At 36.5% G+C, this 15282-nt stretch overlaps 2 protein-coding genes across 2 annotated transcripts in view; one reads left to right on the forward strand and one right to left on the reverse strand.

The window, feature by feature from the left end:
* The window catches only part of LOC135073191 (beta-1,4-mannosyltransferase egh), a 332203-nt gene that overhangs the window by 20521 nt on the left and 296400 nt on the right, over nucleotides 1-15282 (forward strand). The gene's annotated exons all lie outside the window — the stretch shown is intronic.
* The window catches only part of LOC135073187 (eye-specific diacylglycerol kinase), a 247717-nt gene that overhangs the window by 9562 nt on the left and 222873 nt on the right, over nucleotides 1-15282 (reverse strand). Inside the window, exons 16-22 of the mRNA XM_063967261.1 lie at nucleotides 14476-14668; nucleotides 11186-11288; nucleotides 9649-9839; nucleotides 6667-6764; nucleotides 4988-5113; nucleotides 2971-3256; nucleotides 1206-1454 (exon numbers count right to left, since the gene is read on the reverse strand). Of these exons, the coding sequence (XP_063823331.1) occupies nucleotides 1206-1454; nucleotides 2971-3256; nucleotides 4988-5113; nucleotides 6667-6764; nucleotides 9649-9839; nucleotides 11186-11288; nucleotides 14476-14668 (1246 nt within the window). The remainder of the gene's footprint in view (nucleotides 1-1205; nucleotides 1455-2970; nucleotides 3257-4987; nucleotides 5114-6666; nucleotides 6765-9648; nucleotides 9840-11185; nucleotides 11289-14475; nucleotides 14669-15282) is intronic.

The following is a 15282-nucleotide window of genomic DNA, read 5'->3' on the forward strand; positions in this document are numbered from 1 at the left end:
AGTCAGTCGTGTGTTCTAAATGTACTCGACAGCACATCAAACTATACGTTCTTGTTGCAAAATAACACTTATTAGAAGTATATAAGATGCCACAGTTAAGCTTGATGTGCCATCGTCCGTACTATCACTTCACACCTTAAACATTATAATCACTCCACACTTGATTTTTCTAAGTCAACTAGAATTCCAAAGCGTGCAGATCTAAGACTACATAAAAATTCTATAGCTTCTCACTGATTTATGATTGTAAATAGAGCAATAGGAGAATTTTCCACGATTTTTCATTAGTGATTAAGTCACTTGACGTCGTGTTGTTCTGTTTACATAGGACGCTAGTCGCTAATTTAGAAACGTGTAAATGTTCTGTAAGTGCTCAATCACTTTTTTGTTGAAGTAGTCATGAACTCTTATCATTACGTTAATTGAATTCTTAGAATGATTCAATAGTCAGTATTTGAATAAGTGCGTACGTACCTATATTCTAAGTACTTATGTAGTACAGTATGAGTCAGACTTTTCCTCTAGATCGCTTGTCTTAACTCTTAGACAATCGTTCTTATCTCGAGTGGAAACAATATTGTGCAAGGCCTCTTCCTTATCTTCGGTAAACAACTTAAGTTGGAATGTCCTAGTGATATTTACCAATAACATTTTATCACACAATATAGTTTTAAGGTTGTCTTAGATAGGTTAATGATTACGACGGAATTAGGTCGAAAAATCTGATATTTATGAAGAAATTTGAGTTAGTATCGAAATGGTAATTCAAATTAATGTAGTGATGAAAATACAAAGTATTATCAAAACAATTGCTATTATACCATAATTCAGGATACTAAAATCTCATTTTTGAAAAACTATTCATATACATATTTTCCATACCAGTATCGAAACTTGAAAAATAATATTTTAACATAACAAGTTCATTAAAAGGTAAAACGATAGAGTCAATTATTAACTAAATTGACAAATTTAATAATAATTGAAAATTTTAATTAAATAGGTATTTTTACGAGTCAATTTTTCCTGATACCTATTATGAAATGAAGCTCAAACTTGATCGAGATTCAATTTACTCTTGACGCTGAATTCAGTTACGAGCGTCATTTTAGAATACGTGCCTAATCTCCCTACGTCACTAAGCTGTAAAACACCGTGCTGAAAAACACACACAAACACAAACAAAAGAAGGTAGAGATGCTTACGTTTTGAAGCGCACTATCGAGTCGTGTGTAGGCAGATGTTCCTTGGCAGGAGGGCTGGTGCAGAGCGGAGGAGAATTGGACTCCTGCGGTATGAGCACCTTGGGTGAAGGTGGCAGTGGTGCCATCTTGGGAGTGCTCGGAACAGGAGTCTTGCTGGCCGGTGAAGAGGGCGCTATGATGACAGGAGGAGGCGTCTGAGGCGTCAGCAGTTCCTCTGAGGTGCGCGCGGGGCTACCCAGACCCGATTCGCTGGTCAAAAAATGTTGTTTTAAACTCGTATGGTTTAAGTTTATCTTGGGACAGATTTGGTGTTTACTGATTGGGTTTTTGTTGGCGGTCAAGCTGTAGATCTTGTCTACAAAGCAGTTGTAGCGGTGGGAACGAAAGTTAAGAATCGTCCCGTTCATTGGTATGGTTGTTCATCTAATTAGTGCGATGTTCGACTAATGAATATCTCTCAGAAACATCTTTGTGTGTACTCTTTAATTTTTTTATCAAACTAACAGTCTAATAGTAATATTTAATATGCATATCAAAAACAATACATCTTTTGTTCCATCAAATAAAGAACAAAACAATTTAATTAAAATAAGGTACGCGTAAACGCAAGAGCTAAGAAAGCCAAAAGTTTTTTCTATAATCTTTTACTTTACATAACGTTCGTGTTATGAACGAGAACAACTTTTATTAAAGACAGCAGGTGAGCGATATTATCTACATTCGCCTGTCTCTTCCAATAAGCGAAATCTGCTCTGAAAAACGATGCCTGTCCCAAAGAGTTAACAGATTTATGTAGAGTTTAAGGGACGGGGTTGGCAGTGTGATACAAATGTGCTTAGTTTGGTATTATAGTCGAGAATGTATTTGATTTATTGAGCTAAATACTTAATTTTGATTAGCTGGGTTAGCTGTGGTGTATTTCGAGGATAAGTTAAAGTAGGTAGGTATCATCCCGGTATTTACCCTTGAATTTGTGAAAAGCACAATATAAGAAATAGATTTTGTAATTACTTCACTAAAGTAATTTAACTATGGGATTATAAGTAGTAGCGGATGTACGCAACTTCTATATTCCTGTTTGTTTGAGTTACGATACAAGTTATTGTTTAGACAGATAGGACGCCCGGGATACATAATCATAATGTTCTAAGCATTATTATAAGAAGAAAGTATTTTTCGCAACTACGAGTATTAATTTCAATACATGGAACGACGAGGGGGAGCGGTCTAGTGAAATCTGATACCCACTGTCTGGCTCGTCGTCCTTGGAGATATATACCAAGAATTACAAAAAATTGAATAAAGGAGAAGCTCGGATTAATTAACTACTCACCTCACAATCAAAAATCTGAAAAACTTATCATAGCGCAACTGAGATGATATTTTATAAAATTCTGAAAGCTAACGCTTCAGTTATAGCCTGTTGAGAGCCGACACCATGATTATCTGAGTCGTTTAATGAAGAACTTAAATGCTTTAACGGCGTGGGTGTTGCGTGGGAAAGATTAAGTGGTTCGCACTTATAAGTAAATTAAACCCATTCGTTTGATCTAAAACTCTTTTAAAGAGTTTTCTTTAATTTAATTCTAAGAAAATTGTTTTGAGAGACTGATACTGAAAAATTGGCGTAGGAAAAATGTTGCCATACCCGGATTCCACACTCGACTCGGCCGTTTTATGGCCAAAAAGGAAAATTATCTTCTTTAGTAGAATAGTTTATTTACAAATTAGGCTGTTATTTATCCTAAATCTAATATAAACTCACCTGGCATGAGATTCAGGTACATCAAGCGACACTCCAGCGCTGGGGGTGTCGACACTTTGCGAGATGTCGAGCGACACAGAGAGTCCAGTGGTGGTGTCAAGTGACACGGACGGCCCCGTCCGGTCCAGTGAAGCTGTGGCGGTGGTGTCCGGGTGCGCCGTGGACTCGGTGTCCGGAGTCAGTGGCGCCGCGTCCAGAATGTAGATGTTCTCGTGTCCAATATCCGTTGGGTAGTGCAGGTTTTCTTGCGCCTTGTCGATGCGGAAAAACCGCTCTGCTGTTACGGCTGTTGAATGATTAAAATGTTATTAATTTGTAGTTTGGGACCTGAACTTTCAACACAGTCGACTTTTCTGTTTCTTTGAAAAATATTTACTTTCACTTCATGGGTTTTTTATTGGCAATAAAGTTGTTGGTAGATGTGGCTAACATATTGCAGCCGTGTTCGGTTTCTAGGTGCAGGACATAATAGGCCTGTATTAACTGAAATTCTTTCAATAGGACTTCTAATCGAGCTTTGAGCTACGTTTCTGAAATAGAATACCAAAGGAATTTGGACTGTTTTACTGTTTGAATAGAATATTGCGGATTTGAATTAAGCTAATTGATTCGTGCTTCGCAAATCCGACGACATGTTGAGTCAAATGCTTGGTGTTCATGAGCCAGTCGTTCGAAGTAAAACTTGTGTCCGCCACTGTGCATTTATACTAGTCATTCTGACTAGAAAGCTACACAAATAAGACAGAAGAGCAGCGTAATTATTTATTAATCAAATTCTACTTCATCTCCGGTAAAGAAAACAACAGTCCTGAATAAAATATTCGCGGTGCTCTAATGCTCGCGGTTAGGAATCAAATGGTTGATTCCTCGACGCGTTCATTAAACTTTAAGCCCCTTGAGGCCGAAGAGAATGGAACGCCACTTAGGCATTCACGAGAGACATCTTACAGATCTATAATGTACCTACATAATATGTTGGATTTGATCTCTGCCAATTCGAGTACCCAGAGATAGGTTGTTCGATTTTCTTAGTGCTTCGTTTTTGACTTTTAAGAACCACGAGGTAGTGTGTGAAGCGATATTGTGTAGTCACGAGCAAATAAAAGTTCATATTTTAGCTGTTGATGATACTTTGGTATAGTTTATCACGATAAGAAAATATTATCTCCTTATCTGAATGTAATTACAGTACATAGGTGTCCCTATTTTTCCATCGATTTACGTCAAGGAAACAACTCTTATCAACTTTGTTGTATTGTTTTGATATGATTCGATTACTCATAGACACTATGAGACACCAAGTTAATTTTGGGTCAACGTCATTTTATTGGTACAAACGTAATGTCCATTTCCATCCGTCGTTATTCATAAGCTTCAAGTAAAATTTTAAGTGTAAAGTAAAATGTTGGCTTCCTGGCTCTTGGAGCGTGCCTTACATTGGCGTATGGTGCCTGCCTAATGAAGGTAAATACGAGTTAGACCCAAAGCAAGTGCTTCGCGTGAACATTCCCCTCCAGTACCGGGGCGAGAGACGGTGGACTTGAGAGTTGGCGGCGCTGATTTGTTAATAAATAATTAATTTGAGCACCGGAAACCCATTAGATGTCAATGTGGGAATGGATTTATTTTAATATTGGCCGAGATAAAATATAAGCTAACAAATTTTAGGAATTAAAAAAAACCTAGATTCTTACTTACCTGTAAATCAATTATAAAGAAAATGTTTTTTCCCGAAGACTATAATCCGGGCCTTTTCAGGGCAGATATGTACCATCCTAGACTGCATCCCACTTAACATCAGTGGTCAAATAACTGCTTTGTTATGCATAAAAATAAAAATAATGAGCTACTGTTGAAAAACCTAAAGTAATCAACGTACAAAAGCCCACTGTTCTCATACAACATCGTTCCACCTAACCTCCCGGCTTTCTCGCTGCGACATGTAGGTAAGTAGCTGCTCCGCTGGCTAATGAAGGTAAACACCTGCGAGTTAAGGTTGAAAGCGAGTGGTACTTACAGTCGACGAACCACCAGTCGACGAGGTTCGAGTACGCTTGAGACTCTTTGATCATGTTCTGTATGAGGCCACGCATTTGCTCCAGGTCAGCCGCCGGGTTCACCTCCAAAGTGCCGACGCGCTCCGCTGGCGATCGAAAATCAAATTAGACTTCAATCAAAGACATTACTTAAGTCGCCACTTTGATTGTAAAGGCATTGGTTTCATGTGTGTATATTTAGGGACGAAATCAATAGAGCAGACAATTGCTCCACAATACGTTAAAAATAAAAGCTCGAACCCACAATATTTGTTTTGTTAAAGTAAATCCTATACAGCTTTAATATTAAGGCACTCATTCAATAAGGTATTCAATGTGTATTGTGTATCTCAATAAAATAAGCACAATCCTTAAAAACAAAAATATGTCCACACAATATTTCATAAGTAAATCTTACGGTAGAGCTCTAATAATGAGGCAATAATTTCATCGCAGGTGTTAAATGTTTATCACAATAAAAGCTCATTCATATTCATAATTCGCCTCTGAAAATGAAGCATCGAAATATCCCTGGAGAAATTTTGGGACCAGAAAAATTAAATAACACATACAAAAAATTTCGATTTACTTAGGTATTCCCAAAGCTTTGTAAAAGTTACCTGTTTTGTTTCAGTACTAAGATTAAGAAAGCCTTATGACTTCAGCAGTTCTTAGAGGTCTTACAAAAAAGTCTGTGATAAGGCTATTAAGTATCAAATTTTAATAAACGAGGATAAAAGTTACGATTTTAATGTACCTACTTAATATACAAAATTTCATCGGTAAAACCAGTACCAAGCTCCTACCTCTACCCGACCAAATAAAAAACTCAAAATCGATTCATTGAAATTAGGTTGTGGAAGTTACGAATGGAAAGTAGGCTAAAACAGTCAATTAAAATCGCGACGGGAAACTCGATGCAGCGAAATTGCTTCCGAAAATCGATTCGAATACAGCTACAGCTATTCGTTACTAAAGTTTGTAAGTGTGATTGAAGGATGCTTTAGTGCATTAAGTTCGCCTTATGTACAAATTTATTTTGGCATTAAAGTTTAAATAAATAAATTAATCAATATAATCGACTTTTTACTATTATACGACATATAAATGAAAAAACGTCTTCTTTTAAAATATCATTGTAAATTGGTCTCATCCCTAGATGATCAAATACCCAGATAATAATACAAAACACCACGAAAATGGAACGAAAGCACAATGTAGGTAACAATTACTTACACCGATGGCGTCGCGCCAGGAAATAAGTATAAAATAACCAAACGATTTTATTAGGGATGTTACCGCACGGTTACAATGCAAACCACACGGCCACTTGTTGTTTGGAAAAGCTACTATTTGAATTAAATTCGTCAATGTATTTGATTTTCATTTAAGGAATTCTTAATTTCTGTGATCATACATTCAAAGTAAGTACGCCCATTTTACGTTACTTGACGACTTTTAATGCAAATTCAATTTTATGAAAAAAGCTTGTAATTTAGAGGAAAGGAAACCGCGGAAAATATCATCGCTTACGAATTATTTGGAAAATAATCTTAATGAACTGTGGTGGTAAGTAGTGTGTAATAGTTATGTTACACAGATATTAATGCAATGTGTCCTACCTAATAATAAAATATAATAATTAGAATCACCAAGTTACCTGTCTTCGCGAGGAGCTCCTTATCATAGTGATGTCTTTCGTAATCCACCATGGTTATGAGATTCACAGTGAGTGACAGTTTGTCCACTGTCGTTTGACTGTAACAATGAAATACAGTTTAAAACAGTACCTATTTATACATATTGTTCTTATTTATATTACGCTTTAGTCTTTACGAAAAAAAATATATTTATAAATCTAAAATATCAATTACATAATAATATTGTTGCTATAATGTAATATTACTGAGATAATAAAGATGTTCATAGTTTTTCGAGGAATTTATGAAAGATATTATATCAGAACGCCTAACATTGTTTTGAGAGCAAAAGGTTTTTAGTCTGAAAAACGTTTTCACTGAAAATTATTTTGGTAAGTTACCTTATAAAAATTAAAACGTATAAGTATATACATACATTGTACGTCTTTTCGTTAATGTTGACATTATTCCTCATTATGGGTATCTATTTTAATTAGAAGGCAGTTTTTCATGATATTAAACATTATTTAAGCTCGTTAAATCTAATAATACTTAGCTGTAGATAGGGTTTCTGATTTCTCGACCTATTTTTTTCTCGAGTTTCGGGAATTCTCGAGGCGAAAGTCTCGAGTTTTCTTGGGTCTCGAGTCTTTTAATTAAAACTGTTGAAATCGGTTGAAATTTAATAAAAACACAGGTTATTTAATCTAATATACCTACTTTAATGCACAACAATCAATATTAGAATTTAGTACCACTTATTTTGGTAAGGAAACAAACAAAAAATGAAATCTTCTTTCATAATTAATATTAACTAATAATCATAATTTAGTAATTAAAAAGTCGCGTGTACTTTAAGGATAAATAACAATAAAAAATCTGGAGCTACAATTGAATCACTTGTTTTCCAAAGGACACAAGTCCAAATAGCAAAATTACGATAAATAGTTTTTTTTTATGAACAAAAAAACACTTTTTAATATTTTTTTTAATTTCTTTAGGATAACGACTTGAATAAACTTTACGAGGAGGCACGAGTACTTAACTTAACAGACAGTTAACAAATTTTTCGGTCTATAAATCAGTCAGAGTTAAACATACATAATAAATAGGTATAGCATACTCGTAGGTAAACATTATTACTTAGTTTCGATTGAGATCATTAATTGCAAATCAAATCAGTTAAAAAAGGAAGACAAGGCCAGTCTAAAAGAAACGTTAACCTATTAAATAAATTAAAAACTTACTTTTGTCTAAGAAAACAGGCTTTCAAGAGTATTAAAGCTACAAAATCGAAACTCGAGAATTCTCGAGCTCCGGTAATTTTTTTCTCGTCTCGAATGAAGCCAAATTTCTCGAGTTTTCTCGAGTTCGAGAAGGCTCGAGCAGAAACCCTAGCTGTAGATTAAGTACCTACTTAGAAGTACCATCGTTTGGGATTTAGATTAATGCATTACACACAGAAAACTAGAGCAGGGTGGGTGGTTCGGATATTCAGCGGGACTTAACACATGCTTTTATTGGTATCAACACACAGCTAAGACGATGTGGAATGCGGGACGAGACCGCTTCGAGCGTGGATTACAAGTGCATACTCGTATTTAAGCCTTAGTAAAATATAAAGATTTATGTTAATTGATCAGAAATATAATCGAATCATATTCATGGAGATGAAAGCCCCCAATTTAAATATAGGATAAAAAATTGAAACGTTCCTATCCATCTTTCTATGAGTCCAGAAGTGCGAATAAATCGATCTATTGTTAGTTATGCGACCCATTTAAGCTGCTGTGTTAGCACAACGAGCTGTCAAAGCTAAGTACAGTCCGCTATCCTGCCCTCTTCACCCCATTCACGTGTCAAATATCAAACGTCACTACGTCCTTTGTTTTGGTGTGGATCCAGATATTTCAGTTCGTCTAACGTAGCGTAGCTTAAAAGCTTTTTTAACCAGAACTTGCTTCACTCGTGGTGTGCTGATAACTTCTAATGGCTTTCTTATGTGAGTAAAGGACATCATCCACGTTTCATATATTTTTGATCCAAAATCGAAAATGCCGGCCAACAAAAAAAAGTGCTGTATTCTGACAGAATACGTCTGCGTTAGCATTTGTTACTATGGCACCAAAGCTGTAGCACCACTGTGCGTCGAGTATTTGAGATCTAAAAGTCATCGACTGTTCATACATTTTTTGTTCAAAATCAAAAGTGTCGGCCAATAAAAAAAAAGTGCTGTATTCTGACAGAATACGTCCGCCTTAGCATTTGTTACTATGACACCAAAGCTGTAGCACCACTGTGCGTCGTAGTATTTGAGATCAAAGTCATCCACGTTTCATATATTTTTAGAACTCAAATACTACGATGCACAGTGGTGCTACAGCTTTGGTGCCATAGTAATAAATGCTAAGGCGGACGTATTCTGTCAGAATACAGCACTTTTATTTTTTGGCCGGCACTTTTGATTTTGGACCAAAATGGATGATGTCCTTTCACATTTTGGTCTAAGGAGCTTACATGAGAGCTAACGCCAAAAATGTATTTTATTTCCTTCGACAAAAGTGACACGTCGAAGCTTTCTTAAAATTTTGCAGCACTTCTAAGGAAAAAACGTGCCCACTAAGTTAAGAGCTATTTTAAACGAAAAATAACAAAATATAGACTTAAGTGTTTTTTTTGTTTTCGTTATTGACCGCAGAGCAGATGTAAATTAAAGTCCATTGGATGGTGACACCTTTGTCTATTCATGGTAAAAAAGTTAAATGGTGACGCTATTTAGCTTTTGTCCATTTTGATTGGCGCCCTTGGTTTATTGAAGGTAAAGTCAAAGGATGGCAAGCAAAGAGGTAACAGACCTCTTAATATCAAATGAAATAAAATTCCAGGGCACTTAAACGCGTCTCAAATATAGCTTGCCCGACCACCACTTTGGGACAACATATGGGCTGGTGCTGAGAAGAACTGGCGGAAGAAAATCAGTTAGTATTTGAAGCTAAACTTACGGTGCAATAACCCGTCCAGGCTTCTTCTTGGCCAGCATTGTGGCCTGGTTGAGCCTGGACAGCGTGATGATGGAAGGCGCAAGCCGGCACGCCTCCCCGTCCACCTGCATCGGTATCACCTTCGTGGTGACGATCTTCGCAGTCTTGCATTGCGTGATGCAGGTGCCGTGGCCGCCCGCTTGCAATAAAGGCTACAAGAACAATTTAGTCTTATTAACCCTGCTTATTTATACATAAATGAAATGAAATTAAGGTTCATTGAGCTTTATTCTAGACAATCTAACTGGGGTAAGTAGTTGACACCATTATCCAAATTCCAAGACACAAATTCTCTAAGAAACTCTCGATTCTAGTCCTGGAAATCCAATTAGTTTCCAAATTCACTGTAAAATAAGATTTTAGTCAACTGAGCTGTGGAAACAGGGTCGGCATAACTTATCTTTGCTAAAATGAATAGAAATATCAAGTTTTGATAGCTCATTAAAAGTATGTCATAATAATAGTGGTTTGGTGGTGTCTTCTATTGTATTTATTGAGATTTTTGAATAAGTTCCTCTAACAGTCTGCTGAAATGAACTCTCTCATCCTAAAGCTAAACACATATTATTGTTACAATATTATTATACTTATTAGAGGAAAACAATCGCATTTTTATTTCTTTCATACACCAAAGATAAAATTAGAAATAATATTACTACACGATTCCTGCAGAATTTCGTAAAACATTACAAGCACAGTACGTAACACATTCCCGGAGAGTTATCCTCGTGTTACAGTTCGTTTGATAATCGGAAGCCAACCCCTGCAGCGAGATTTATATTCCTGAGTTATAAATGACATCCACAAAGCTACTAAGGTTTTTGGCTTGACATTATAGTACTATACTACGTTAATATAAACGAACAGTACGTTTAACAAACACTTTTATATCTTCTCGACGACATTATGTTACCTAATGAAAGCGTGAAAAATTGCGATGTTCTTTTTACGAGCGTAATAACATGGTGTTATAAACAACTCTCTCATCCTAAAGCCCTTAAGGTTATGGGTGCGTCACGTGAACATCATAAATCTACCAGATAAAATTTGTCGCACAGAATGCTAAAAGTTATCCGCACGACTTTTCCATCTGGTACAGCGTTGTTTTAATAGTGCAGTGTCACAAAAACAATACGCGTAAATAACAAAGTTTCAATGATTTATCGACATGCTGCACTATCTAGAAGCCCGTAAATTTCAATGAAGACAAATAGGTAAAACGTTTCGTATTATGATACCGACGTGTAGGATGGTTATTTACTACCTTCCTACCTAGTCGAGACATTAATATTTTATTGCAATTTAAGTTTACGAGCGTAAAGTCTCAAAGGGGACGGTGGAAGATATCTCGAGAGCTAGGTACACTCGTTTCTCTTTGACAAAAATATAAGTGCTGACGAATAAATAATCCTAAAAGGAACACCTCAAAATGTAGATTCGACGCTGGCTGTTGGTCTTAATGCTTCGAGAGGCTCGCTTGAAAAGATCCAGTACTCACCAATTGATATGTCGTTAATCCTACTACTTCTATAAGGCCGTCTTCAGTCGAGGGCTCGACTGCCCCTCCGGATTTGTTCCAAGGGTGGGTGCCACCCCCGTAGCTGTAAACAGGGGTGACTATTAGCGTTTTATGTTGAACCTTATTCATACATTTCAAAAGACCGTTTATGACACCTGGTAAACTGCTTTTGAAGATTGTATTGTAAGCGACTGAATTCAATGGAACTGAAAAGCGAGTTAATCAGAGGTTTAACAAATGAATTTTCCACGAGACCCGTCTAGCGTGTGTCAATTCTGCCATTTGTTAGGTTCTCGTTAACTTGCAGTAGACTTAGGGCGGGTGGAATGATATTTAATCACTCAACGAATACTTACTACTTGTACTAACTTTAAACTTCGTTAAGGTACAGAAAGTTCCAACTGACTTAATTTATTAAATAGGTAACAAGCAAGTAATACCACAGAATAATAATAAGTACTACGTACAGAAGTTTTTCTTCGCGAAGGTATTCAAAAAAATGTATGCTCAATGTCATCAACAATATGGTGTAATTTAGCTTGTCTTAAGAGTCGAGCACCGTTTTGTTGACATACGTCAGTGATCGGTACTGTCTTGATGCCATAGGGCTGACTGCTACAAGAAGCTACTGTGTCGCCATCTAGCGCAGCACACTTGCATTCACTGCTCTTCGCGGCAACGCGCAGCTACATGCGGCCGCCAGTTATATAGTGTAAGAGCTAGCACTTAAATATTTTATAACACACATAACTGTGACAATTTATTTCACGTGGGCGAAGCCAAAAAGCTAGTAAGAAATAAAAATTCAATTCAGTAGGTATTTCAAACCAAATTTTATTACATAAACAAACATTATACTAATTTCATTATGGGCCCTTAGTATGTGAAAACTGCAATTGACGATATTTCGCACTGTTGATGGGATGAAATTTTCGAAAACACGATTAGAAAAAAATTTTCTCGAAAAAAAACATTTACCTCTGGATTTTTTTTATAAAAGTTTAATATGACCGTGTTTTACAATAAAATTCCTATAAAATCACAAAGGTATCATGTTTGCCTCTTTGATTTCCTGGCTATTTTAGATTTCAAAAACCTAAATATATTAATTTATTAACTTTCTGATAAAAATGTGAATGGCTCTTACGATGTCCCCCCCTTAAATCAAAATGTCTTTATTTGGTCTATATGCCCATCATCACTACGTAATAATTATAAAAAAAAGTCGCTTTCCTGTCTGTCTGTCCCTATGTATGCTTAGATCTTTAAAACTATGCAACATATTTTGATACGGTATTTAGGGTTCCGTAGCCAAATGGCAAAAACGGAACCCTTATAGATTCGTCATATAGTCTGTCTGAACATAGAACGTTTTTGTGCACTTTTTAAAATGAGTTAACCAAGTATATGGCTATTAGACTTGCACACGTCCGTCCGTTTTTTGTAGGATTAATATAATTAAGTAACATTTATTTTTTGCATTCGGCTCTTGGTCTAACCCAAACGAAACACGAACAACTAATGAACTAACAATGAACAAAGTTGATAAATTAGTAATATGTAAATAATGAATTTGTTTTACGAGCTGTCCCGGCGTACTTCGTACCGCAAATTAATATAAAGTTGTTTATAAAATCGCAATATTAATTTTTGAAAGTAGGGTCATTGTGCTGGTTTTCTATCTAACTTCGGTTTTCGTCCATTTCACTGAGCTGCCATAAACACATGCGTAAAATTTGAATACAAAGTATTGTATTCACAGAAGGCAGTAGCCATCCCGCGCTAGTTTTGTTGCAATCTATAATGCCTAAGCAACAGTTCTACCTAAATGAAAATGTAATTTAAAAAGTAGTGAGTTCCAAAAAATTACGTAAATGCGCGGCCATACACCGGTCACCGGTACATTGCAGAAATCATCGCGCTAGAAAAAAAACGTGCTGACAGGAAAAGTTTTTGGCACGTATGTCTAATTGATAGCATTATAAACACAATTTTAAGTGTTTATTAAACTTCTTCATACAAAATTAAATCTTAGATGACTAAGGGTCATTTTTTTAAATCATAGCTCAGGTCATATAGCAGGCAAATCAACTCGGAAAGGGATCAACAACGTATCGCCTTTTGTGGCATGGAGGTAATAGTGGAGAGGAAATATAGATCTATACAAAAATTCGACAAATTAATGACAAACAGCTGTTTATCTCTTTCTAACTTACCCCTGGTGATGTATAAAAAAAAGAAATAGATAATGTTTGGTCAGTACTCATTCTGGCAACATTTTCATGTGACGTCACTAACTACCTGACTTGCGCCGAGTAGGTACCTACATACAAGATTTAAGAAAACAACATATTTATAGGCAATCAGCTGACAACTACACGCACACACACACACACAAATACCTGTCAGCTGATTGCCTATATTGCGGCCATGTTGTTTTCTTAAATCGTGTATGTATTTATAATGCGTGTAAATGTGTGCGTAATGTACCGAGTACGTTTATTTTAAAGTTACGCCAAGTCCATGAGACATTGATATACGTCAGTGTTTTGCGAGCTGTCATTGCCCTTCGCGCACTGTCATCGGCGAGGCAAGGCGTTTACGTTACGGTGCGGATTGTGTGTGCGTTGCAGTATGGACTTTAGTTGACTGCCTTTATGAGCACTCGAACGACATAAAATAATATGATACATTTATGTAAGGGTATTTTAAGATCACAAAGTTGGCAACTCCGATAGTTGGACGAAAACCAGCGCAAAGACCCTATCCTGTTTGACACCTATAATAATTGACAATAGCTGGCTCGGCGAACTTCGGCAAACTAATGTGTGACGTGAAGTGCCAAATCGCGGAAAATGTCGGAAGAAATCATTGGAAGAAATACATGAATTTGCATGAATTATCATGAATAACAATAACCACTTATTTACCTCTCAGTGTCTTCAGGCAACTTAAAAAAAGTACATTGTGTGTTTTTATTATTATTTAGGCAGTTAAATACTGCACAGTTTTTTTTACACAGTATTTTTTTATTTTTTTCCATAATACAAGAGTACGCGTGCGTGTGTCAATGCTCGCTCGTATCTCGTATGTGACGCCTTGTCGAATCGCCTCCTGTAGGTGGGCTATCGTGCGTGTTTTGTTTTCGATGTGAACTCGCGGAGATGAACAGGCCTGGTAATACCAAGCAAGCAAGCAAAAAAATGTCAGTGTAATATTATGTTTTCAAAAACAACGATCGTGTAGTTTGCTTAGTCAATTATACTTGCCTTGGAATGTTTAAAAAAACAATGGCGTGCACTTTGTGTTCCCTGAGCACAGGCGTGAGGTCCTTCCCATCGCACTCCATGGTGACGAACTCCGCCAAGCCCTTCCACTTTCGCTGCATCAGGTCTTTGCCGCCAGCGGTTCCGTAGAACAGCTTGTTTCTGATACGCGAGTTGAACTTCTCCGGATGCGCCTCTGGGACAAATACATCATAGTTTCATCGAAGAGGAACAATAGTTTGCTGATTCGAGCACTTGTATTTTTTATGCTAAGGAGCAAACGAACTGGTGCACCTATTTTCTTTAATGTAGGTACTACCTGTGAAACTGCAAATAAGCACAATTTTAATCTTTCGTTCGTTTCGTTTTAGCCAAATGACACGACGTCCACTGCTGAACAAAGGTCTTCCCCAAGGATTTCCACAACGACCGGTCCTGCGCTGCCCTTTAATCTTATATGCTTTAAAATGTTAGCTTTGCAGGACCTGAGTTCAATAGACATGTTGACACCACCAATCAACTGACGTACTTTTTAAAACTGTCAAAATGAAACTCTCCCATAGATTTTCTATGGCACTACAAGCAAGTGACGTCACTATTTTGTCAACTCAATCAAACTACTTTTTTCAATTACAATGCGAACAAAAATCGTAATTTACAGATAATTTAAAATAAATTAAGTTTTTAAGACCAGAATGAAGGGTCTTTTAAAAAAAGTTGTGGTTTCGAATTATTGGGGTATGGTGTCAAATTGCAATATTTCCTAGTTAAAGTGTCCCTTTGCCCAGTAGCATTAGTGTTTTAGACCTT

Source organism: Ostrinia nubilalis, chromosome 7 (assembly GCF_963855985.1).
Source record: "Ostrinia nubilalis chromosome 7, ilOstNubi1.1, whole genome shotgun sequence".
In the NCBI taxonomy this organism is placed as follows: domain Eukaryota; kingdom Metazoa; phylum Arthropoda; class Insecta; order Lepidoptera; family Crambidae; genus Ostrinia; species Ostrinia nubilalis.